General features: G+C 30.1%; 2 protein-coding genes across 2 annotated transcripts; both read left to right on the top strand.

Annotated features, from left to right (window-relative positions):
* The first annotated feature begins 148 nt into the window (after nucleotides 1-148).
* Nucleotides 149-26739, top strand: LOC123268989. Its single transcript, XM_044734462.1, has 28 exons — nucleotides 149-359; nucleotides 800-927; nucleotides 1015-1197; nucleotides 1259-1469; nucleotides 1758-1969; nucleotides 2067-2258; nucleotides 2328-2466; nucleotides 2625-2765; nucleotides 4929-5324; nucleotides 9651-9964; nucleotides 10025-10235; nucleotides 11343-11554; nucleotides 11624-11818; nucleotides 11886-12024; nucleotides 12103-12236; nucleotides 18217-18399; nucleotides 18516-18726; nucleotides 18807-19213; nucleotides 21207-21345; nucleotides 22570-22748; nucleotides 22932-23045; nucleotides 24282-24369; nucleotides 24454-24584; nucleotides 24649-24831; nucleotides 24914-25127; nucleotides 25207-25418; nucleotides 26087-26423; nucleotides 26507-26739. The coding sequence occupies exons 1-28, from the start codon at nucleotides 350-352 to the stop codon at nucleotides 26650-26652; spliced, it is 5361 nt and encodes a 1786-aa protein (XP_044590397.1). The 5' UTR covers nucleotides 149-349; the 3' UTR covers nucleotides 26653-26739.
* On the top strand, nucleotides 13923-21691 carry LOC123269394 (serine protease inhibitor 42Dd-like). Its single transcript, XM_044735084.1, has 7 exons — nucleotides 13923-14027; nucleotides 18011-18147; nucleotides 18217-18399; nucleotides 18516-18726; nucleotides 18807-19213; nucleotides 21207-21345; nucleotides 21413-21691. Exons 2-7 carry the CDS (start codon nucleotides 18016-18018, stop codon nucleotides 21541-21543), a joined length of 1203 nt encoding a protein of 400 aa, XP_044591019.1. The 5' UTR covers nucleotides 13923-14027; nucleotides 18011-18015; the 3' UTR covers nucleotides 21544-21691.
* Nucleotides 26740-26952: the final 213 nt, after the last annotated feature.

The raw sequence follows: 26952 nt of genomic DNA, 5'->3' as shown, positions 1-26952 counted from the left end.
AATCTAAGTACTCTAGTAATAAAGAGCAAGAAATAGAGTGCTGGGAATGACGCGATTATTCATATTGTTTATATTAACTAGCCGCGGTACCGATAACCTTTGATATCAGGAACACGGATAATGATATTAAGATTAATACAAGGCTGAATCTCTGTCCCAAGTTGGGGATAGCCATTTTGCGGGACATGTTTCGTCTATTTAATGTTAATCTCTGCGAGTAAACATTATCGTTATTCAAATCGGACGGTCATTTAAATACTCGGCGTACGCTTTTAAACATCTCATTCGGTTCTTGTTTGTTGAGAAGTGAAGATCTTTTATTATAATTTTTGTAGTTACAAGTTTCAATATGATTTTACGTGAGTAGTTTGTGGTCACTAATTACACAGTAAAAAATTTTGCGTCAAAAAATTTAGTGTTAAATATTTAACACTTTTATGTATAAATTTAACATTTATTCTTTAAAACATTTATTCAACACAAAAAAGTGTTAAATGTTTAACATAAAAATTTTTGACACAAATTTTTTTGACACAATGACGCAAAATTTTTTACTGAATATTATCTATTATTTTTATTCAAACTTAAATGATTGACAAATATTTTTCTTGATATTTTTGATTGTTTCGATAGTTAAAATCAAAGCGAATTTTTATTTGACTTAAAAAAATTTGCAATGATTTGAAAATTGAATTTATTAGAGTTTGTTTTTTTGGATAAATTTTTAACAAGTTATTAAATTAGAATTTTTTAAACGTGGACTTGTGAAATAATAACTAAATTTGAATTTATTTTGCAGAATTATTCAGCGCGTTGATATTAGCAGTGAGTGTTACAAATACACAGGCCCAATGTGTTCAATCCAATGAACCCGCTCTCAAAGCTGTTTCTGATGGCGCAAATCGATTCGCCAATAATTTTTTCAAGGTAAAATCCAAACGAAAATTGTTTTTTTTTTTTTTTATTAAAATTCTTTTTAAATATAAAAGCTAACAAATCTTCGAACATTTTCAGGTTATGGCAAAAAGTGAACCAGGAAATTTTATTTGTTCACCGGTTGGTGTCAATATCGTCTTGTCAATGGCTACTTTTGGAGCTCGTGGTTCTACAGAGCAGCAAATGGAGTCAGCATTAAGCTTGCCTTGTGATAAAAGTATCACCAAAAGCGGATTTCAAGAACTTATTGATTCATTGAATGTAAGCGATTCAATATTAATTAACAAGTGAACTTTAAAGCTTTAAATTATAAATGTTGTAGAATGTCAAAGGAGCTGAATTAAGACTGGCTAACAAAATATTCACGACAAACAAATACGAACTGCAGCCGGAATTTGAAGAAATTATGATAAAACACTTCAAATCAAAAACTCAACTTGTTGATTTTGATAAACCTGAAGATGCTGCGAAGATAATTAACAATTGGTCTGCGAATAAAACAAACAATCGTATTACCGAAATTTTTAAGGCTGGTACGCTTCAGTTTTTAATTATTTAATTTTTAATAAATAGTATATTACACACCTGTGGCAAGAAAATGAGAAATGTCTCAGAACACATATATGTTGCCCGAGGCGAAGCCGAGGTCGACATATATGTGATCTGAGATATTTATTATTTTGCTGCCATAGGTTTGTATACTATTTTTCTGTCCGACAGAGGCGGAAAGCGGCAATTTCGTTTAGCGCAGCGGGCCGAAAGTTGCCACTTTCCGCCTGGAGGGCAGAAAAATTAATTAATTGAGTTTGTCTTTGATGCAGACGATGTTCGAGATGTGGCAGTGGTGTTAGTTAACGCAGTTTATTTCAAAGGTAAATGGGCGAATAAATTCAATCCTGAGTTTACAAAACTCGCGCCTTTTTACACTGACGAGAAAAATTGGAAGAATGTGTCAATGATGCAGAGACATGGAAGCTTCTATTGGGGTAGAATACGTGAACTTAATGCTCAATTCATTGAGCTACCCTACGAGGTAAATATTCATCGACGACGATAAATTTTCAAGTCTGAAAATTCTAAATTTAAATGATATCGAATCGTATTTTTTGATTAAAATTCTTTTACTTTAGAGCGAAAATCCTGAAGAATCGTTAAGTATGTTCGTAATTCTTCCCGATGAAATAAACGGCTTATCAAAAATTGAAGACAATATGGAAAAGATAAATTTCACTCAATTGCCTGGTCATAAAAGCTATGTCGGCCTCTCCATGCCGAAATTCAAAATCGAAAGCTTTTCTGATTTGAAGTCAACTTTGCAAGAGGTTTTTATCAATTATTATTATTATTATTATTATTATTATTATTATTATTAACAATTGTTTCACTTGAAGATGGGTATAACTGAGATCTTCGAAAACACCGCCGATTTGCCAGGTATCCTCAAAGGCCCTCCCGTAAAAGTGAATAAGATTGTTCAAAAATCTTACATCGAAGTAAACGAAGAAGGAAGTGAAGCAGCTGCGACAACGGGTAAATTATTATTACATTATCATCATCAGCATTTTCATCATGTGCTTGATTGCTCATTACTGAACAACAAATCTCCGATTTTCTCTAAACATCTACTTTACTTCTATTCTTTTTTACACAGCAATGATTTTATACTTTTAATTGTTACTACACTTTAGGAATTCTTATGAACGAATCTGGACGACCGAGACCACCTCAACACCCGGAGATTTTTGAAATAAACAGACCATTTATTTATACAATTATCCACCGAAGTAGCAACACAGTTCTATTTCAAGGGCACATTAGCAATCCAATTTAAAGTAAAAAATTATTTTTTGTGCATGGTTGTCAACGATTTATAGAATCATTAGTCATGGAAATCGTATTTAAAACATTTTTTTTTTGAAAAATCTTGTTATCGTCGCGTTCTTTCCATTATTAGTCATGGCTTATGAGAGCTTTCTTCTCATACGTTAACTATGAATAACAAAGGAATCGAAACATTCAGTCACAAATTCAAAATGAACATTTAGAATTTTCATCAGAATATGTCGACTAATATTTTGGTTTGATTTGCCATTGACTTAATCGTAATCTTAGTTCAGACACAACTAACGGAACATTTAGTAAAAAGACGAACCAAACATGTGATGAAAGGAAAAAATCGTTATCATACATATTTCAATTGCTTGGCTGATTTAATTGCAGGTTTGGGTCCTATGGCAGTATCAGCACCATTTGAATTTCTGATTAACACTCCATTTATCGCAAAGATAGTATCAAAAACCACTGGAACAGTACTTTTTAGCGCACGAATAACCAATCCAGAGGCCTAATACAACTAACACGGGAATCACATACACATATGATCGTGAATGCAAAAATGCTTTGTGTAGTTGCTGTAAAACTGTTCTTTGATTTCAGGCGCCGGATTTGTCACTTTGTCATTACCACCGCAATTCAATGTTAATAGGCCATTTTTGTATATGATTGTGGAGAAAAATTCTCAAACCAAACTTTTCAGTGGTCATGTGAATTTTTCAATGCCTGTTAAGTCATTTTTGTAATGGAATTAATTTTTTGCACTGAATTATCTTTTTAGGAATTGAGGTGGGAATTAGAAAACTTAGTCTACAACCACGTCGGAAAATTATTAAATTTGATAGGCCTTTTGTTTATGCAATTGTATGTAGAAGCAGCAAAACAGTGCTTTTTCAAGGACATGTCATTCTTCCAAACTGAATATTGATAATAAAAATTTTATTATACTTTTTGGGTAATAAAAAAGTTATTTTTAAAACAAAGAGCTCTTATTTATTCCTGAATGATTGATACACTTGAAAAATAATAGGTAATTTTAGTTATTAACTTTTTGACTCACCCATTTGAAGCAATTTAGGAAACTTAGAATCATTATTTTTTAAAGTAAAGTCGAATTTTAGTGGCTCACACTTACCTGAAACAAGAAAAAATAAACAAATTTTTAATCGAGATGCTCATAAATTAGCTGTTTTTTATTCTTACAAATTATATTTATAGTTAGATCATGGATTCAAATAAAAAAAATGCTGATTCCAAATTCAAATTTGGTGAACCTTAAAAATAAATAGATTGCGAAATTTTTTCTTCAATAATAAGGTGATAAAAAAAAAGAAACAGATAATTTTGAAGTATTCTAATCTACAAACATTTGACCTTTAAAAAATTTTATGAATGTTAGCGTACTAAAATTAGAAAAATGAAAGTCCACTATTGACTCCTATATATAAAAGAAGTTTTTTATAAATTGTGTCAAACACTTTTGTGAGCTGAAGTGAACTTTCTCGAATGAAAATAAAGCAGTAAAATGTAAATATTTAAGCTATTAAAATCCTGAAATTTATAATAAATTTCAAAATGAATGGAATTAATAGTCATTTAAAACTTCAATAATTATGATTTGGAACAACTTCCAGGATGAAAGTTAAGCTTTAATGCCTAGATACGTCTCGAAATTTAATGTTGAAAGTGAAATTATTCTTGGTCCAATTTTTCAAGAGGTTATTATTGAAATATAAATTGCATGTGATGTGATATTGATAATAAGGAATATATGAATACAGAATTTTTTTTTATTCGATTAATTGTTAAGGGGGTATTCTAGTGTAGAATTTCAAAAAAATCGATTTTTTTTTTTTTTATATTTTCAAAGTTTAACTATTTAAGAATATGTCTACGAGAAGATTTTTGAAAATTTAAATTATTTTCGGAGCTATAGACATTTTACTGACCCGGCCTCCAAACTGGTTCGGTTGGGTCTAGTCGAACAAAAGACATTAGGGATTCTCCGTCTACCTGAATCTATATTTCTCAGTTAAACCTTTTGTCCTTTATATATATATGTATATAAAGGATATATATATGTGTATGTATTTAGTGTAATATAATAGGCAAATTAACTGATAAAATTATAAATAAATTGTCGTTGTATTATGCTTTAGCAATTCGCCGGCACCCAGACTCTGTTGAAGACATGAAAAATGCAGTTTGGGCTACTTATTACCACAATAGTTCCACAGACCAAGATCCACAGCATATGTATTGCCCACCTGGTGCGGAGAGTTGGTGTGCGTGGCAAAAAGCTGCATCTGAGGATACCTTAGAGGAGTTTCAGCATGATAATGTTCCTCTGTGTGATAAAGTTTTAGAAATTATAAAACCAATTTATGACAGTTTATCATCAGAGGAATTATTAACTCGATGTTTAGGTTCTGAAACTCAAAACAATAATGAGTCTCTAAACTCGTTGATTTGGACTTTCGCGCCGAAACATATTCATTCTGGACCTAAGATAATTGAAATAGCAACATTTCTCGCTGTTTGCATTTTTAATGAAGGTTTCATTCCAATTTTAAAAATGATGACCCTTATGGAAATGAAAATTGGGCCGGAAGCTCATTCATTTGCTGTGAGACGAGACAACGCCCGGATTGAACGCTCCTAAATACGTACATCCAACGCTTCAAAGGAGGCCAGAACTGCTCGATTGGAAGAGAGAAACGCAGAAAATAGTTTTTTTGAAGTAGAAGAAGGTCTGATGTATGAAGCAGGAATGGCAGATTGAATAAAAGTAAGTATAATATATCATTTCATGACTTTGACAGCGAAAAACTTTACGCGAAACTTTAAATGCGTTTTTCTCAGAACAGACTTTTTCAATATATTTGTCACGATTTCTCGAGTTCTACTGGACCGATTCACTTGAAATTTTCAGAGAATCTTCTTTATAGACCTGTCAAGAATTGGAACTAGCCTCATCCTCAAATTTCAATTTTGACCATTTTTAAAAAATTCGAGAAACTAAAAAAAATGGTAAAAAAAATCGTCTTTTTTTCAAACAGTCGTCATTTTGTCAAAAAATTTTTTTTCACTCATCGCTAATTCTAATTCTTGCGACATCATTGCAGATTAATAATCTTTTTTATTTTTTCATTTCAGATGACTAGGAGAGTTGAAATCATGTCAAAACTCATCTGCCAATTTTTTGACGCCCTCCACTTCATCGGCTGCCAGTTTTTTAAATTTTTGACTTTTTTTTTTTTTTTATTTTTTTCTGTACTCTTGAAACATTGATAAATAACTGATAAAAAAATGGATGGTAAAAATATTGATTGCTTTTTTTTTACGACACTTTAAAAATTACCTAAAATTCATGTCTCTACACTAGAATACCCCCTTAATAAGAAATTTACATTTTTTGTTTTAAAGTTTTAATTTTTAATCAATTTTAATATTGTCTATTTTGTATAAAACTTTAAAATTAAATAGGCAGTGGCTAAAAAATCATTGGAATGTAAGAGATAAACATTTTTTTTTATTTATTTATTTATTGCTATACTTTGAGAGATAACAATTTTTTACAATAACAAAGTAATAAAAAAAGAATTAAATGTACAGCTAAAAATCTAACATGAAATTTTTCTATATTCTAAAGGATCTCAAAAAAATATCTATTTAAAAAAATTTTCATTAGAAATCTCTTCAACAAAAAAACAAGCCTCTTTTAAAAATCTTTTAGAAAATACTTGATTACATATAAAATTCTTAATCAGGCAAAGCATCTCTCAAAAACTAGTAAGCTCATGGGTATCTTTTAATTGAAATAATCAGAAATATTGAATTGAAAATTAGTATTTTCGGCCTCTAAAAAAACAATATTATTTGCTTAGATTCATTTGTAATAAGAAAATTTTTTAATATGTTAATTAAACTTCGTCTTAAATATATGTGAAAACAGGCTACATTATAATTATCGCTTTAATAGACTCATACGAGAATTAAGTTAATTGCCTAACTATTCGGCTGAGTCGTATTTCTTAATTGTAAAGCAATTAGTGTCATTATTTTTTGTAGGACATAGATTTTGTTTTTTTTTTTGTCGACAATGTTTATCAGCAACATCGGAGCTATTAAAAAAGGAATTTCGAAATTTTAAAATCAACACCAATTGGGGCTGACATCATCACGGAATTATTTCTTGTTTAGTAACAGCAAAAATTACAATTCTATAAAAATGATGCATGAATACCTTAAAAGTAAAAAAAAAAACAATGAAAAATCTCTATTTCATGGAAAAAAATAGTCAGTGCTAGGAATATCGATTATTAACTATGGACGAATAAACTTTTAGGAGATTAGTTTATGTCTTTGTAATTTCTGTATAAAATTTCAATAAAGAAAAGCAGTTTTTGAAACAAAAGAGTACATATTAATATTATAAGATCTATCAAGTTAGCATGGACTCCTCCATCATGCATTTGACTTATTATTTAAGTCTTACTATTTGACTTATTATTTAAGCAACAAAATTTATTTGTGGTGCTCAATTTGTTGCTAATTAGTTGCTCCATTTAGAATATTGTTGCCGCTCGAAAAATTGTCTATCCCGAAGTTTTGAGCTCTTCGAGCTCAAAAACACAAATTTTATTCTTTTTCGAGCTCAAATTCCAGTGATTGTTGAAAACATACATTTTTGAAAAATTTTAATTGCGATATCTTTCGAAAGCATAATAGAAAATCTAAGTTTAGTAAAGCCCTTTCGAACACCGCCAAGTTCGTTCAAATTGATCAACTTGTTCAAAAGTTATAAAAGGTTTACACACACATACAAATATAGTGACATCCTCGTAGAAATAGTCAGAACTACTTCCTACACAGTAAAAAATCTTGCGTCAAAAAACTTAGTGTTAAAAATTTTTGTGTTAAATATTTAACACTTTAACGTGTAAATTTAACACTTATTCTGTTAAATCAACACAAAAAAGTGTTAAATATTTAACATAAAATTTTTTGATGCAATGGCGCAAAACTTTTTACTGTGTAGAACCTCAAAACGTGGAGATTGATTTTCATAGCGGGAAGTTAAAAATATAAAACAAGTCACAGTCCTTACGTTAATAATAATCATAATAGCTTTGATCTCGAATTTTCTGAGAAAAGATTAGATTGACCGATTACAAGACTCCATGTAAAAATTGATGAGAGTAGGGAAATCATAGTTTTATCTCCCGCGAATAAGAAGCTCAAAATCCTAAAAGGCGGCATTTTTTTTTCAAGTATTGGTAGGCAAAATTTTGGGGAATATCTTAAAAAAAGCCTCAGGCACTTTTCGATTCATATATAAACGCTGGCTGAAACTATAAAATCATATCAATTCAGCGTTGAAGTTTGTAAATTGACTCCAATTAACTGCAGCAACCAAGTGAAAATGAAGATCTGTAAATACTTTTGATAAAATTTAATCTTGATAAATTATATTACGATTGTTAAATTTGATTGCCATGTCTGATGTGTTGAAATTAATTGCCAATCTTAGGTATTTACCTCAGTACCATAGTATTGACTTTGAGTGCACCAGGCTCTTTGTCAGCAACGGTTCAGTCGAACCCGCCTGAAGACTCAAACCAATCCAACCAAACAACGTGCCAGATGCTAAAAAATTCGCTTTAGCACTTAACAAATTTTCTGGATCTATCTTCAAAGTAAGAATAAGATCCTAAGACCTTTTAAAAAGTAAAGTATCGTATTATGAATAATTTATTTAAATCTTAGGCTGAAATCTTCATTATTAGAGATAAATACCTAGTAACTACCATTAATTTTACGATAGGACTTAATTTATTTATTGCACGCCTCATAAGCGAACCATTGAGGTTGTGCTCTACTCTCAACATTTCAAAAAAAGCAGTTTTCTCGAAACTGAAATTGATTTTTTGTTATTTATATCGCACTTACAGGTTAATATGAGTACACTTATATCAAGTAAAATAATTTGTCAGGCACATAAAATATATTTCAATAAAAATTTTTTTGTTTAACATAGTAAATAATAACATTGAACATAATCTTTTCTGGACGTTCGTGTATGGATGGGTGTATGTGGCAGGGAAATTGGTCGAAAAAATGATCGTACTGGAATAATTTTTTCTTTATTATCTAAAGTAACACACGACGGACTTTCTCAATCAATACGAGCGTTCAATTGACTGTTGTTAAATTATTATTTATAAAAAACTAATATATGACTGTGGATTTTTTTGTATATCTATTTATACATTTTATTATAGTATTTTTTTCCTCACCTTAGAGTTATGGCGCGACTAAACCATAGCAGAGTTTTCTGTTTGTTATTATTTTGCTTTTTATATTTTATTTTAATCAATTTTATTGTGAAAAATGAGATTATGAGGCGTGCACTTTTGGATTTTTCAAACTTTTTATTCTTTTATGCTTTGCAACAATGAAAAAAAAACTTTTTTGACGGAGATTCTTTATTTATCACAACAAAGAAGGACTTTAATGAGTATCAATAGTCTAGTTATTATTAATTATACTATCGATAAATTGAAAAAAACAAAAAAAAAAACTATATAATGTCAACAAAATAAAGAAAAAAAAATAAATAAGGCTGATCTAGTGAACTTACAAGTATTAAGATTTAGAATTATTGATAATCGTTGATAAACAAGATGCTTATATAAGTAGAGACATCAATCTGCTTTGTTTCATTATAGTTATAATTTAGCCGTTCATTCCTTAACGTTCAGAAATATTGAGATACTAAAATGATAAAAAGTAAGTACCTTAAATTTTCTCATCTAAATTTTTACTATGAAATATCATGCAGCGCAATAAAATAAAATAATCTATTGAATTAATTTCAGAACTTCTATTCAGTGGCATGATAGCGGCTTTAAGTATCGCTTATGCTCTGGCAGATTGTACTCAATCAAATGAACCGAGCTTTAAAGCTGTTTCCGATGCTTCTGATAAATTTATGTCCAAATTTTTTAAGGTTCTAGGTGATGAAAAAAAAGGTAACCTCATTTGTTCGCCAATAAGCGTAGATATTGTACTGTCTATGGCCTATTTCGGTGCGCGAGGAAACACTGAAAAACAGATTGAATCATCACTGAATTTTCCTTGCGACAAATCCGTTACTAAACAAGGATATCAGCAGCTTATCAAAAGTCTAAGTGTAAGATTTTTCCTATTTAAATAAAAATGATTATTAATTTTTCTCTTGGTTATATTTTAGAACACACAAGGAGTGGAATTAAAATTAGCCAACAAAATTTTCATTAACAAAGGAACTTCACTGCAATCTAATTTTAGTGAAATTACAAAAACGTATTTTGAATCCGAAACTCAGAGCGTTGATTTTTCGAAAGCTCATGAAGCTGCCAAAATTATTAACGATTGGTCTGCAGAGAAAACAAACAACCGTATAACTGAATTAATTAAACCCGGTAGGTTTCGAATTCATTGACAAACATACCCTGATAGCCAGAGTTACAGACCAACAAAGTTTCCGGTTAATTTTTATAGTTTCAAACAGTAAAGCGGACATCGGGGTGGCTAAAATATAAATATTACAGAACTTAATGTAAAAAGTATAAAAGCCACAATTTATAATTTAATATCCAAAATAAGTGATTAGTAGCTGTCACTATAGTAAATAACGACTCTTTCATCTTAAAAAATTACAGTTTCAAACAGTAAAAATTACCATTTCAATATATAGTCCATATTATGAGGAGAAGGGGAACTCAGATGAAAGAGAAGGGGGTCTCACTCTGGGAGAATTTAACATTTGAAACAGTAAAAATTATACTTTTAAAATATACATTTTACCAGTTCAAGCAAGTCAATAATTACAGTTTGATTATTAGCGTTGCGTTTAAAATTTACCATTTTACTTTGTAAATATTGACGTTGCTTGTGTTAGAAATTTACTAATTTTATTTTATACTTTTTACATATCATAAGATCGTTTTTTAGGTATGAAATGATAAATATCAAAGTCTGAATTCTTAATTATTATACTTTAACATTTTAGACATTTACATAGCAAATATTACTGTTTGAAATAGTATTTTCTTCCATGTAAAGAGTAAATTGTAACGTTTAAATGGTAAATGTTATATAGTGAATAGTAAAATCACGATTTTTCTATTTGAAATGGTAATTTTTAGCAGTTGATCATTACTTATTATAAATCGATTGTTATTTATTACAGTTTACTTTTTTCCGTGCACCAACTTAGCGACAACTTGCGGTCAAGTTACAAATTTTTAACTATTGGCATCAAGTTGGCTAAAAGTTTTTAAGAAAGAGATGACCAATCTACTGCCGCAATATGTCGGCAAATTTTTTGAGAAACTTTTCGTCAACTTGATGTGAAAAAGTTTCAGAAGCAGTTTTTGCTGACAGCTTGGTGAACAAGTTGACACCAACTGAGTGCATTTCTAAAACTTGCTGCCAATTTGGTGACAGTAAATTGACAGAAAGTTGCGACCAACTTAGCTATCAGGGCAAATTTTGAATAGATTTAAGATTAAACTTATCAATTGTAGATGATATTGAGGGCACGGTAATGGTATTGGTTAATGCAGTTTATTTCAAAGGGAAGTGGGCTCAAAAATTTAATCCAGAATATACTAGGCCTTCACCTTTTAAAGTCGACGATAAAACTACAAAAGACGTACCCATGATGTACAAAATGGGAAAATTCAATTATGGCCATATCGCTCACCTCAAAGCTGAGTACGTCGAACTTCCATATGAGGTTAAAACAAATTTTTTTGTAGTTTATTATTATATTTTATCATGCAGTTATCAAAGTGTTTTTTGATAGAATAACGACAAAAATGAGGCTGTCAGCATGTTTATTATTCTTCCTGACGAAACCAGTGGAGGAATTCAAGAAGTTCAAAATAATCTTCACCTAGTAAATTGGACACAACTTGCAAGAACTGAGGAAGAAGTTGCTTTGCACTTGCCTAAATTCAAAATTGAGAGCAAACTTGACCTGAAACCCACTCTACAAAATGTAACTATCGAAAATACATTTGCTACTTGATAAACTTTTTCTAATAATTGGTTTTAATAATTTGAAGATGGGTATCACCGATATTTTCGACGGAACAGCTGATCTGAGTGGTATTATTGAGAGTGGTAAGTTGAAGGTCAGCAAAATCATTCAGAAAGCTGTTATTGAAGTCAATGAAGAGGGTTCTGAAGCTGCCGCAGCAACAGGTGACCATAAATTTTCTTTAAGAACATTCCGATGACTAAACGATAGAATATCTCAAAATATTTATATTTAAATTTCAGAAATGGAAATCGTGTTTATGTCTATGCCACCGGAAATAATTATCAATAGACCATTCTTGTGTGCAATTGTAAAGAACAATATAGTAAATCATCAAACTACATTGTTTGTGGCTCGTGTAACTGATCCTATCAATTAATCTTGATCTATAACTCAATTAAAAAAAGAAGATTTAATAACGATAACAAGCTATTAAATAATATACTATAAAATAATATACTGCGAACATCGTTTTTATGATAATTTTTTATGTTATATAATGATAGGTATTTAATATAAAGTCCGGCTTTCAGAAACAATTGTCGAAATTCTAATTTAATTAATTTTCAAAATGTTTTAAATGATATTATATAGGAAATTTAAAAAATAAAATTTTAAAAACTATTCCTCTCTTTTTTTTTAATAAAATAATAATATGACACGACTAATACTTGTAATTTTTCTTACAATAGTTTCTTTGAAATGATCATTAAATTTGAGCATCGAAAATTTTAAAAACAGATTTAATTTTTTTACAAACTGTACAAAGTTTTTAGTGTATTTTATTAGAAAAATTAGTCTATATTAAAAATATTCGATTTTATATCGAAAATTTTTTCTATAAAATACACTTATTTTCAACGGAAATTCGTTTCTTTCCACAAATTGAGTTAGAATTGATTGTAAGTTTTTATGAAGAAGTTCTTGTCCGATAACAAGTAAAAATAAAAAATAATTAAAAAATGTCATTAACAATATAAATTAATGTCTTTTGTCACAATAACGTTTCGACGATTATTAATTTCTACTTGAAAACTGAAAATTTTTACGTTTTTGTTTTTTTAAAATCATAAACATACATTGCTATTTATGTTATTCTAGAACAATCAAAGCCATATATTTGATAAATCAATTAAATAATACTACTGCTGAAAGCAAATAGGCTTGTCAATAAATAAAAAAATGATCATTTTTGAATTTTTTGATCAACAATTAATAGGAAAAGTAATTAAAGTTAATCAAAAGTATGTCATGACTACTGTCATATCGACAAAATCGTATGAACCATAAAAGATAAGTATAATAACAACGATACTTTATTTTTTAATAGTTTGAACATAAAAAAAAAACTTAAAAATAGTTTTAATTAGATCTAGTTTTAATAAATTTTTATCTTATCCGGAAACTTTCTGTCGGTAGTGTATATACGCTATAGTTTGTTTATGGATGATTTTAACGTGTATCAAATCCAACTCCAAAAATGGTTGGATTAATCGCACGTTTTTTTTTTTACCCCGTGAACCATATAGCTGAACGACAAAGAGATTCTTTGTTATATAAGAGTAGAATCTCCATTTCAATTATTCATATCATCATAATATGATAATGAATTATCACAAATATGTTTATTTTTTAGGATATGGAAGTGTAACTTTGTCTGCAATGGTTGAATATGAAGTCAATAGACCATTTATGTATGCAATTGTGAAGAAAAGCACTAGAACACCTTTGTTTATTGGTCGTGTCATCGATCCTACCATCTAAATCGTTACTGTAACTTATGTTTTTTGAAACATTATCAATTAATTACCATTAATATGATTTTGAAAAATTTGTATAAAATAGTAATTAAAGCATTAAAAAACTACTATGAACATTTTCTGTTCTTTCAGTGATTTTCATAAAAATTATTTCCTTTGTCGTCAATCTTACAAGTGATAAATATATGTTAAAGCATTAAAAAGTTGTTATCTTTCAACATGGTTCTTTTCACCTAAACAATTATGATTAACGATGAATCATAGATTATACAAATAAACTAAGTTCTTTTCGACCAATAGGAATTCAACGCGACTTGGAAAAAAAAATACTTATTCGGGGAAACGGTGAAACTTTATTTTAGTTAATCTGTATTCGTAAAAACTGTCGCACTCAATATGATAAGTAAGTATACTTGAAATAATTAATTACACTGCGAAACAATTTTATTTAATATTAATAAAAAAGTTGATTTTGATTTGAAAAGAAAACAGACTTAATATTAATATATAAAGTATCATTTTAAAATGAAAAAAGAAAAACAAGAGAGCGTATTATAATTGAATTGAAAATAATAAAAAAAAATAAAATACGTTACGGGCTGACTTGGAGATGATTAATAAAAATTAAGTACGATACTTAGTGACATGAAAAAAATTTTCCCCCAATTTCGTCACCCCCTTGAACCACCCCTATACTGCTACATGACGGTACATCCTGTTAACAACTTAAAAAAATTCTGAAAAAATACAAAAGAACCTTCCCTTATTTCTACCAATGCGTGACAGTACGTTTCATACACCGGACTCACCCCCGTGACCTACCCCTATAGTGAAACACCACCGTGCACCCGGTTAACAATTCTAAAAAAATCTGAAAAAAATTCAAGAGACCTTCCTTTATCTCTACCAACACATTCCAGTAATTTTTATTTATCGGACTCACCCCCTTGACCCACCCTTATACTAAATCATCACCGTGCACCCTGTTAGCAATTCTTAAAAAAATCTGGAAAAATTCAAGAGACCTTCCCTTATTTCTACCAATGCGTTCCAGTTCGTTTCATCCACCGGACTCACCCCCGTGACCTACCCCTATAGTGAAACACCACCGTGCACCCGGTTAACAATTCTAAAAAAATCTGAAAGAAATTCAAGAGACCTTCCTTTATCTCTACCAACACATTCCAGTAATTTTTATTTATCGGACTCACCCCCTTGACCCATCTTTATACTAAATCATCACCGTGCACCCTGTTAGCAATTCTTAAAAAAATCTGGAAAAATTCAAGAGACCTTCCCTTATTTCTACCAATGCGTTCCAGTTCGTTTCATCCACCGGACTCACCCCCGTAACCTACCCCTGTACTGTAATATGACCGAGCACTATGTTAACAATTAAAAAAAAATCTGAAATAATTCAAGAGACTTTCTGTCAAGTGTCCTAACGCGTTCCAGTAATTTTCATTCATCGGACTCACCCCCGTGGCCCACCCCTATACTGAAACATACCTGTGCACCCGGTTAACAATTCTAAAAAAATCTGAAATAATTCAAGAGACCTTCCTTTATAATTTAACTTTTCATTTTAAATCATAAATGCGATATAGATGCAGTCAGGTCATTAATTCTTAAATGTCTTTTGAAAAAAAAATTTATCATTAAAAATTCAGTAATTTCTACGAAATCCGATGAATTATTTTCTATTAATTATCTTTCTGTTAATATTAAATGATTTGGGGACCGAGATATTTGTATGTCTCTCATCGCAGTGCGTTCAAAACAGTACTTTACCCTTTAGTCCCTCGGCTGAAGAGGGAAGCCCGTATGCACTTTTAGGTCCTCGGGTTCTGATAACTGATATTTACGTAATTTTTGCCGAAGATTACGAAAAACTAGTTTATTTTGCTCGCCGATGACAAGTTTAATTGTAAATAACAATTTTATTGATTGAACCGCTATAATACTAGAATGGTTGATTAGACGGGGAAGTTTATTCGAAAAAAAATGTTTATAATATATATATGTATTAGGGTGGGCCAAAAAAAACTATTAATTTTTTTTTCTTTACCTACCGCGAAAATATTGTCCAAAATTACGAAAAAAAAATTCTGGTAGAGTTTGAGTTCTTAATATCAATATCTAGAGGTGTCACGTGGCGATTTTTGATTTCCCATTTAAATAACACGGGAATTTTTTTTTTTAACTTCCCGCTAAGAAAATCAATGATTTTCGAAAAATCGGGAAGTTATTGTTTTTACCCCGTTTTTCAAAAATCGAGGTTTCGACAGATCTCGACGTTTGAAAGCCCTAAGAAGCTTTCCTGACTATTTTTACGATGATGTCCGTACGTCTGCATGTATGTGTGTGTGTGTGTGTGTATGTAAACCTCTTGTAACTTTTGAACGACTCGACCGATTTCATCGCGGTTTCTGTCATTCGAAAGGGCTTCGGACCGGTAGATTTCGAGAAAATGCAAAAAAAGTGAAAAAAAAGTTGTTTTTTTTTTTTTTTTATTTTTTTCAAATATCTCCGAATTGGCTGAACCGATCGGTCTCAAAAACTAATCAGCTCTTAACCTTGAAAACCCCCATCGATCGCCACCAAAAGCTTTCACACATAATTTTAATAGCAGTATCTCAATTTTAAACCATTTTGAACTTGTCGACTAGGCTAGTACAGGGATAAGTCACGAGCGTGAGTCCGGTAGATAAAACGTACTGGAACGCGTGAGTAGAGATAAGGTAAAGTCTCTTGAATTTTTTAGAGATTTTTTTAAAATTGTTAACAGGGTGCACGGTGATGTTTCAGTATAGAGGTGAGTCATGGGGGTGAGTCCGATGAATGAAAATTACTGGAACGCGTTACGAAACTTGACAGAAGGTCTCACGAATTATTTCAGATATTTTTAGAATTGTTAACAGGGTGCACAGTGATGTTTCAGTATAGGGGTGGGCCACAGGGGTGAGTCCGATGAATGAAAATTACTGGAACGCGTTAGGAAACTTGACAGAAGGTCTCTCGAATTATTTTAGGCTTTTTTAGAATTGTTAATAGGGTGCACAGTGATGTTTTAGTATAGGGGTGGGCCACGGGGGTGAGTCCGATGAATGAAAATTACTGGAACGCGTTAGGAAACTTGACAGAAGGTCTCTTGAATTATCTCATATTTTTTTTTAATTGTTAACCGGGTGCACGGTGATGTTTCAGTATAGGGGTGAGTTCGGTGAATGAAAATTACTGGAACGTGTTAGGAGACTTGACAGAAGGTCTTTTGAATTATCTCATATTTTTTTTTTATTGTTAACCGGGTGCACGGTGATGTTTCAGAATAGGGGTGAGTCACGGGGGTGAGTTCGGTGAATGAAAATTACTGGAACGTGTTAGGAGACTTGACATAACGTCTCTCGAATTATTTCAGATTTTTTTAGAATTGTTAACAGGGTGCACGGTGATGTTTCAGAATAGGGGTGAGCCACGGGGGTGAGTCCGAACAATGAAAATTACTGGAACACGTTAGGAAACTTGACAGAAGGTCTCTCGAATTATTTCAGATTTTTTTAGAATTGTTAACCGGGTCCACGGTGATGTTTCAGTATAGTGGTAGGTCACGGGGGTGAGTCCGATGAATGAAAATTACTGGAACGCGTTAGGACACTTGACAGAAGGTCTCTTGAATTATTTCAGATTTTTTTTTAATTGTTAATATAGTGCTCGGTGATATTACAGTACCGGGGTAGGTTACGGGGGTGAGTCCGGTGGATGAAACGAACTGGAACGCATTGGTAGAAATAAGGGAAGGTCTCGAATTTTTTCAGATTTTCTTAAGAATTGCTAACAGAGTGCACGGTGATGATTCAGCATAAGGGTGGGTCAAGGGGGTGAGTCCGATAAATAAAAATTACTGGAATGTGTTGGTAGAGATAAAGGAAGGTCTCTTGAATTTTTTTCAGATTTTTTTAGAATTGTTAACCGGGTGCACGGTGGTGTTTTACTATAGGGGTAGGTCACGGGGGTGAGTCCGGTGTATGAAACGTACTGTCACGCGTTGGTAGAAATAAGGGAAGGTTCTTTTGTATTTTTTCAGAATTTTTTTAAGTTGTTAACAGGATGTACCGTCATGTAGCAGTATAGGGGTGGTTCAAGGGGGTGAAGAAATTGGGGGAAAATTTTTTTCATGTCACTAAGTATCGTACTTAATTTTTATTAATCATCTCCAAGTCAGCCCGTATCGTATTTTATTTTTTTTTATTATTTTCAATTCTTGTTCTAGTTAACGTTCGAAACTTCTTGTACATCATTAAATAGTAATAAAATTTTATTACAATTAAATAAAATTGTCTCTCAGTGTATAAACCAATATCAATTAATCACAACATTAAATTAATTCTAGAGTTGATGTTAATCGCCACAATAGTGGTTTTAACTATCCCTAATTGCTATTCCAAATGTATTGTATCAAAATCTATAAAATATCCTCAGCGATTTGTTTCCACAATGGCTGATAGATTTCTCGGTGATATTTATAACGTAAGACCCCAAATTTCTTTTATTGTAAAGAAAAAAAATCTTAAATTATTGAGCATGGACATTTTTTAGGTTCTAGCGAAACATGAAAATGGTAATCTGATTTTTTCGCCACTTAGTTTGCACGCCTTGCTAACCATGTTAAATTTGGGCGCAAGTGGGAATACTTCTTCGCAAATCAATATACCCTTGCGGATGTCTTGTGATAAGAATATTGCTGCAGAAGGATACCGACAACTTATTGGTCTTTTACTCGTAAGTTATACGTCTATTATTTTGACAATATATACACTTAATATATACACTAATATACTTAATATATACACAAATATATACACTCGGAAATCAACTACATTTAGTTTTAATGATAGAATATCGAAGAGGTCAAGCTTAAATTCGTCAATAAAATTTTCGTATCACAAACGTCGGTACTAAAGAGCAGCTTTGAGAGTAAAATGACGTTTTTTTTTAAATCCAATACATCCTTAATTGATTTAACAATACCAGAAAAAGCTGCTGAAGAAATTAATCGTTGGTATGCGGAGGAAACTGAAAATCATATAACGAATTTATACAAGCCCAGTAAGTTTAAAATTTTCGATAAGCATCAGTTCAGGGTCATTAATTATTAATTTTATTAATTTGAAAATTTTCAATCGCAGGTGATATTGAAAACGCAAAAATCTTGTTGGCTAATGCCATTTACTTCAAAGGCAATTGGACTAATAAGTTCGATCCTCGGAATACGCGACCATATCGTTTTTATGTTAATGGTCGTAAAGAATCAGTAAAAAATGTACCGATGATGTTTATAAACGCCGAATTCCAGTGGGGCTATATTCCTGATTTAAAGTCTGGTTTTATTGAACTTCCATATGGCAATCAAACAAATCCAGCGATGAAGATGACGATTATCCTTCCGAATTTAGGAGTTGATATTAGAGATGTTGAGAGAAATATTAGCAAATTAGCTACAATTAAGTATCACGGATCTACAAGCATGGTTGCTTTGCGTTTGCCAAAGTTCACAATCGAGAGCGAATTTGATCTAAAACCGATTCTAAAAGAAGTAACTATAAAATTTGGTTAAAGTTATTAGCGTTCTTATCCATAGCTTACATATTATATCGGTTCTTATTTTCAGGATATTTAATATTTGATGTTTATTTAATTTTCATACGTTTCGCGACTTTCGCAGCTTCCTCAGGTACTCAATTATAAACATCAACTGTTAAATCTTTATATATATATATATATATATGCAGTATATATATATATATATATATATATATATATATATATATACATATATATATATATATATATATATATATATATATATAGGGTGGCGCAAAAAAACCGACTATTTTTTTTTTGTCTCGAGTGAAAAAATGTTAGTTTTTGATGTTTTAAGAGCCCTCACCAAAGGACAGCTTAAAAAAAAATTTTTAAGAGGTCACTCCAAATTTTTTAAAATTTCAAAAATCGATTTTTTTTTTTTTTATTTCTTTTCTCGTTACGGTATAATTTTATAGACCAAAAAAAAAAAGTTTCTGAAAGTTTCAGTTCAAAATTTAAATTTTGAAAGGTCGCTCATAATTTTTTTTTTTTTTTTCTTCAATTAGTCATATCGCCGACTTCAAGTGTTGGTAGTGGTACGTTGGGGTCTTTTTGGTTTGAAAAAATCTTAACCTACGCGGCAAGGTCAAATCTCAACCAAGCTGGTTTCTAAGACCAGCTTGGGATTCGAACTCACGCCTGGCAGTTGATTAAATAAAATTATTAAATTAAAAAAAAATTATATTTTCTATGTTGTGCTTGATTTTTAGTTCATCTCGTGATGTATTTTTATCGATTATTGTACTAAATAAAAAAAAAAAAAAAATGCATGAAATTTTAATTTGAATAGTAAAAGTTCGCTCGAAAAAATCTAAACTAATGCACTAATAAATTGAAAAAAATTATGAGCGACCTTTCAAAATTCAAATTTTGAACTGAAATTTTCAGAAACTTATTTTTTTTTAGTCTATAAAATTATACCGTAACGAGAAAAAAAAATAAAAAAAAAAAAAAAAATTCGATTTTTGAAATTTAAAAAAATTTCGAGCGACATCTTAAAAATTTTTTTTTTAAGCTGTCCTTTGGAGAGAGCTCTTAAAACATCAAAAACTAACATTTTTTTACTCGAGACTAAAAAAAAAAAAATAGTCGGTTTTTTTGCGCCACCCTAATATATATATTTTTTCTGTGCGTGTGTTTGTCACTGAACTCCTCCTAAACGGCTGGACCGATTTTAATGAAATTTGTTGTGTGCCTTCAAGTGGATTCGAGAATGGTTTAGATTCACAATTCAGTCTACGTGAAAATGTTTATTTAATTAATTTTTTATTTATAAATTATTGTTGAACTTGGAATGTTTTATATTGGATCCAGTAGACAGCGCTGCGATCGCAGTATTGAATATTCCAAAATATTTTATTTTAATTTCAGTGTGGTCTAACAGAGGGCGCAGCGATCATATTCAAGAAAATTTTGAGTTATTGTGTTGAAATTAGTCACACGCTAATTGAAATATTACATTGTAATAACATTTTAATAATAATTTTGATCGAAATTATTACTAACTGTAATAGATCATTCAAATAAGCTTAAAATTTTTTAATTTAAGACGTGCGTACAGGGCAACGGCTGTCAGGTCTGCTAGTTAATGTATAATAATCTCGGCATTCATATGACTTAAAAACTTATTGTAAATTTTTTTAAAAATTATATTTTCATACTTTATTTTATTAATAATTGATAATTGTATAGTATTTGAAAATATTGTGAGATGATACTAATTTTAAGTCGTATGAATGCCGAGATTATTATACATAAATTTAACAGTTGATGTTTATAATTGAGTACCTGAGGAAGCTGCGAAAGTGGCGAAACGTTGTATGAAAATTAAATAAACATCAAATATTAAATATCCTGAAAATAAGAACCGATTTAATATAAAATTTGAATTTTTTATTTAATTACTTTGATTTGGTGATATTTTTATTTATGTATGTTTAAAGATAGGGATTACTGATATATTTGAAAACACGGCTAATTTCCAAGATATGACGGAGAGTTCTGGGTTGAAAGTTACCAAAGTCGTTCAGAAAGTTGTCATTGAAGTCAACGAAGAGGGTAGTGAAGCCACTGTTGCTTCAGGTAACACAAAATTTTTGTTGAATTTTTTGTCAAAACCAATTTTGATATCAATATTCATTTAATTTAGGAATGACGATGCAATCAAGAGAAGCAAGTCCAGATTTCATTGTAAACAGACCATTCTTGTATTTTATTTCTATGGAAAATTTGAAATGGATATTGTTTGCTGGTCGTGTTATGGACCCTACTGCAGTTTGATTTCATTTGCATCATCAAAATTTTTCTAAGAACCAAAATTTTGAATAATTCTAAAAAAAGATAACATGGGACAGTTTTTATGAATTTGGAAATTTGTAATAACTATTGAATAATGCATAATAAAATAAAATACAAAAAAATAATTATTCAATTTTTGTGATTCTTTTAAAACCGAAGAATAATAACTATATTAGAAAGATATTGCTTCAACCTTGAAGATATTTTTTTTATGTTAACCACACGACAAAAAAAAAAAAAAAAAAAAAAAATAGGTTGTTTTTTTTTAAAAACTTTTTTACAATAACAAAGTAATTAACGAAAAAATTCTGTGATATCATAATAACTATAAACGTTTTATAATTTATTTAATTGCCATCAATTTCTTAAAGTTAGAAATAAATCCAACAGCGATAATTTGTAATTGTTTTTTTTTTTTTTTTTATGTAGAAACTAATTTTACTCACCCATATTTTTATTTAACCTTATTCCTAATTTTAGAATCAATTAATGGACTCACCTGAAACATAAAAAAATAATTTATTAAATAATGCAAAGTTTACCTTTCATTCCTTTTTTTTCATATTTTAAAATTTTAAGATTTTTTTAGTAAAATCCTACTTAGAGATTTATTAATAAAATAATTTTATCATTAGAAAAAAATGTTTTATCGCAATTCGTTCAAAAATTCCATGTGTAATTAATGATATACGTAGGAAGTTGTCAGTTTTATCTTCTGCGAATCAGAAGAACCAAAATCGAATGAAAAAAAATTCTTTTTTCAGGGATTGGCGTATTCAAAAAATGAACTAGTTTAAATTTCCCTTAGGTATTTTTTGATTGATATATAAACGTTGCGCTAAAATTATAGACTAACATTAATTATCTTGCTGGAAGTCGTTAATCAACTCAAATTAACGTGATTAAGTGATTAAAATGAAGATCTGTAAGTACTTTTAAAACAATTTATTTTTAAGACACAATAATATACATATTAAAATGAAATTCAACAATTTTGTCATTGATCAGCGATCCTAGGTGTTTTCTTCGGTGTCTTAGTAGCAGCTTTGATTGCACCAGGCTCATGGTCAGCAGCGGTTCAATCAGAAGTTGAAAGCTCAAGCTCGCATGAATTTAAGCCAATAAGCTCGACCTTACTGCATCAACTTGTTTCAATTATCAACTATGTTAACGGTCATATTTTAAACGTAAAAAAAAAATTTCAAAAATTATTCAGCGAAAGTATTCTACTTACAAACTGAAATTTCAGGTTGCAGCAAGAAACGAATTAGATAACATAGCTTTCTGTCCCTTCAGTCTTGACATTTTACTTGCGATGTTGTATTTTGGTAATTTTTTTTTGATAATTTAATATCTTTTTTCATTTCTAGACCAAACTTGGCGAAATTTATAACAAAGTTGTTGGTGTTTTTGAAAACTCTACATTGAGTACTGATAAAATAGTCCAAGCAACCTCAGCAAAGTTATCTGATAAAAGTTTCCAAGTATGTGTTGCGTCAAAAGTAATAAGTGGAATAGTAGGACATGAATCAAACTCATCCCAAAAACAAGTGGACCGATCCCAATTTTTAAACTCATCACTATTTAAATCATCAGCTGATGACACACAAGCTGAAATAGTTTTTGACAAACCATTCATCATACTTTTGTTAGAGGAAAAAACTAAGTTCAAGCTTTCTATGCTAGTATCAATAGTTTGAACGGTCCTAAATTGAACAACTCTGGATCCTCAAACTAATAAGGCTCAAGATACACCGGCAATTTGATTCATACCAGAAATAAATTTAATGATTTCCCCATAAAAATGTATTCAGTCCTTCTTTGATTGAATAAATAAATACTTCTACAAGCAATGAATTAATTTGTTTACTTTTTACATAAAATTTCCAGTCCTCTTATAGGTTTTTTTAAAGTTTCATAGTAGACTGTTATTGACTACTCGAAAACTTTAAATTTTTAATAATCTATTACTTCGTTTAATACGAACATATTTCGTATTTTTTATCGTAAAACAATTTAGTCGTATAAAAACAATAATTTTTAGATAAAATAATTTATTTTTCTTCGTAAATTTATGTTTTAAAATAACTACAAAAAAAAAAAAAAAAACGCGAGTTAAATCGTTTTTTTTTGGTTAGGTGATTTTTTTTATTGTTATTTAATTGATGTTGCGCCACAATAAGCCTATAATATCTTCCAATAATTATTATGATGATAACAACAATTTTACCTTAATTTCAACTACACAAAAAAAAAATTTACTTGAATCAAATAAATAATTTTGAAGAATTTCATCTTCTTGATTTGAATAAAAGAATTCTTAAACTAAGAAATTTTTCTTGGTTTGAGTAAATTTTACTTAATTCAAGAATTTTTCGTCTTGGTTCAAGACAATGAAACTCTTCAAAATTATTTTCTTGGTTCAAGAATTTTTCTCTTGAATTAAGTTAATTTTTTTTTTAGTGTAACAATAAAATCAAAAAGAATAAACTTCCAATTATAAAAAAAATTTTAACAATATTTCTATTGATATTTGTTTAGTATAATTTATAATGAATGAGGAAATTTATAATGAAAATAAATTTAATGCTGCATTACTGTTTGATGTAAAAAATTTATCGACATTGAACTTATCGATTTGATAACACTTTGCTTTATGAAGAAAAAAAAATGAATAGACATTTAAAACAAAATATGGCATTACGTAAATGGCACATTAAATAGCCGAGATAAAAGCTAGAACTCATACTTGTAAACTGCAACTAATATCGATTAAGAGGTTAGATACTGCACCAATAATGAAATGTCGTAAGTAACAGAACATAATTTCTATAATACAACATGTTTTTTTTTTTTTTTTATTTATATTAATTAACCTTGTTTGTTCTTCAGAACTAACATGGCTTGGAGCTATTTTAGTAGTTTCAAATTTTGCTACTATAGTCGCAGATGGCCTGGAAAATAAGGATTCTCTAATGACAGTTTCCAATGGAATGAACCAATTTGCTACCGAATTTTATCAAGTACGATTCAGCTATTCTTTATAATTTTGGTTATTAAACAAAAAATTTACTATTTACTATTTAGAAATCATCAGAGAACAATCCGAATAATCTAATCTGCTCACCAATAAGTGCCGGCGTAGTTCTGGCAATGGCAACTTACGGCGCTCGAGGGAATACGGAAAAACAAATGCGAGCAAGTTTACGTATGCCTGAAGATAACGCCGTTGGTAAAAACGGTTTCCAATCGTTGCTTGATAGTCTACATGTGAGCTTGATTAATTTTTCTTCAATTGTTCTAGAAAGAGTTAAAAAATTTCTTGACACAAAACAATCTTTCTTTATTCTAGGGTATCAATAGCGTTGAGCTAAAATTGGCTCAAAAAATTTTTACTGCAATAGGTTTTGAAGTAAAACAAGAGTTCAAAGACATAACTGAAAAAAACTTTTACTCAGCTGCAGAGAGTTTGGATTTTGATAACAAAGCAGAAGACGCTAGCCGGACAATCAATAATTGGTGCGCACAACAAACAAATGATCATATTAAGAACCTTCTTGGTGAAGGTAGAATCCATTTTTTACTTATCTCATTATAATCGAGCTTAATTTCAAGTATTTTCCAAACTATTTTCAATTTTCATAGATGATGTTCAAGGAGCTTCAATAGTTTTGGTAAATGCCGTTTATTTCAAAGGCGGTTGGGAAGAAGAATTTGAAAAATACCTTACAGAACCAATACCGTTCCATATAGATGAAAAAACTACTAAAAATGCTGACATGATGTTCATACGAAAGAACTATAATTACGGAACACTTCCTGATCTTGAGGCTATTTTTGTTGAACTTCCGTACAAGGTAATTTATTACTGACTAGTTGTTACTCGCCCGCTCCGCTGGGCGCTTTATAGAATTGCATTTTTAGATCTAGATTTGAAATTTAATTATAGTATTGTTTTGACTTGCACAGATTCACAATTCTATCGAATTGGCATGCACCTTTTATCCATGTAATTATTCTAGCTAATATTCATTGTAACTTTCAATGTGCAATCATTATAACATTCCCGTGTCTTTCTTACAAAAATGAATAATAATTGATATGAAAAAAATTATTTGTAATGAGCATTGAAAGTTTCAGTTAAAGAGATTGCAGGTCTCATGAGTGAAGAAATCTACCAAGTTTATTAATATAACCAATAGAATTAAAAAATTTATTTTAAACAAATGACAATCGAATAGAATAAATTAAGTTACAATAAAAATTCATTATTTTTAAGTCAAAAAAATTTAGGTTTCGGATAAGTCATCACCAACATATCATATACTAAAACCCTCTCCGAAATACGCTGCATCTTATGGTATAAATATTATTCCGATCGGTTCAGTAGTTTTCGCAGTATAACCGGACAAAAAAAAACCGGCTCTCCATTTATTAGTATAAATTATGTGATAATTTATTCTTGTAACAAGTATCTCATCTGAACTTATCTGTGTATGTGTTTTTATAAAAATTTGCATTTCAGAAAACTAGCGAAAACGACGCAACCAGTATGTTCATAATTCTGCCGAATCAAATTACTGGTTTGAAGAAAGCTGAAGAGTCATTTAACAAAGTTAACTTCAAAGAGCTTCATGACAATCAACATTCAACCCCTTTGCAGTTGTCACTGCCTAAATTTAAAGTAGAAAGTACGCTTCAACTGCAACCGATACTCGAGAAAATTGGAATGACCGACATGTTTCAAAATTCGGCTGATTTTGGAGGAATAACAGAAGCTCCACCACTGACAATCAGTAAAGTTGTTCAGAAAGCTTTCATTGAAGTTAATGAAGAAGGAAGCGAGGCAGCTGCAGCTACTGGTAATTAAAATTACTGCTAATAATTTTTTTTTTATTATTCAAAGATGCTAACAGTTTGTAATTCGTAAAATTTGTGGTTATAGGGATGGTTGGTATGTCAAGATCTGGAAATTTCGACGGTCCGAGATATATATCAGTCATTATTGACAGACCGTTTATTTTTGCAATTGTCCATCCTGCAACAAATACCATTCTGTTCCAAGGACACATTACTGATCCAACGTTATAATAAAATTTGATTTTTTGCTCTAATAAAACGTTTTATGATTTGACTATTGTAATAAAAAAGATACAAATAAATGAAAAATATTGATAATTATTTGTTTAAAGTTAATCAATTGTGATGTAAATATTATTTCCGCAAATCAGCTAATGTATATGCAGAGGCTTATGTAATAGAGACTATCTCTTGACACTGACGCTAATGACATAAATAATACACTGAGAGACAATTTTATTTAATAGTAATAAAAAAGTTTATTTGGACTTGAAAAAAAAACCCAGTTAATATTAATAAAATTATAGTTCA

This window comes from Cotesia glomerata, linkage group LG7 (assembly GCF_020080835.1).
Source record: "Cotesia glomerata isolate CgM1 linkage group LG7, MPM_Cglom_v2.3, whole genome shotgun sequence".
NCBI classification, from domain to species: Eukaryota; Metazoa; Arthropoda; class Insecta; order Hymenoptera; family Braconidae; genus Cotesia; species Cotesia glomerata.
Note: the sequence above shows the minus strand (reverse complement) of the source record. Positions and strands in the feature narration are given on the sequence as shown.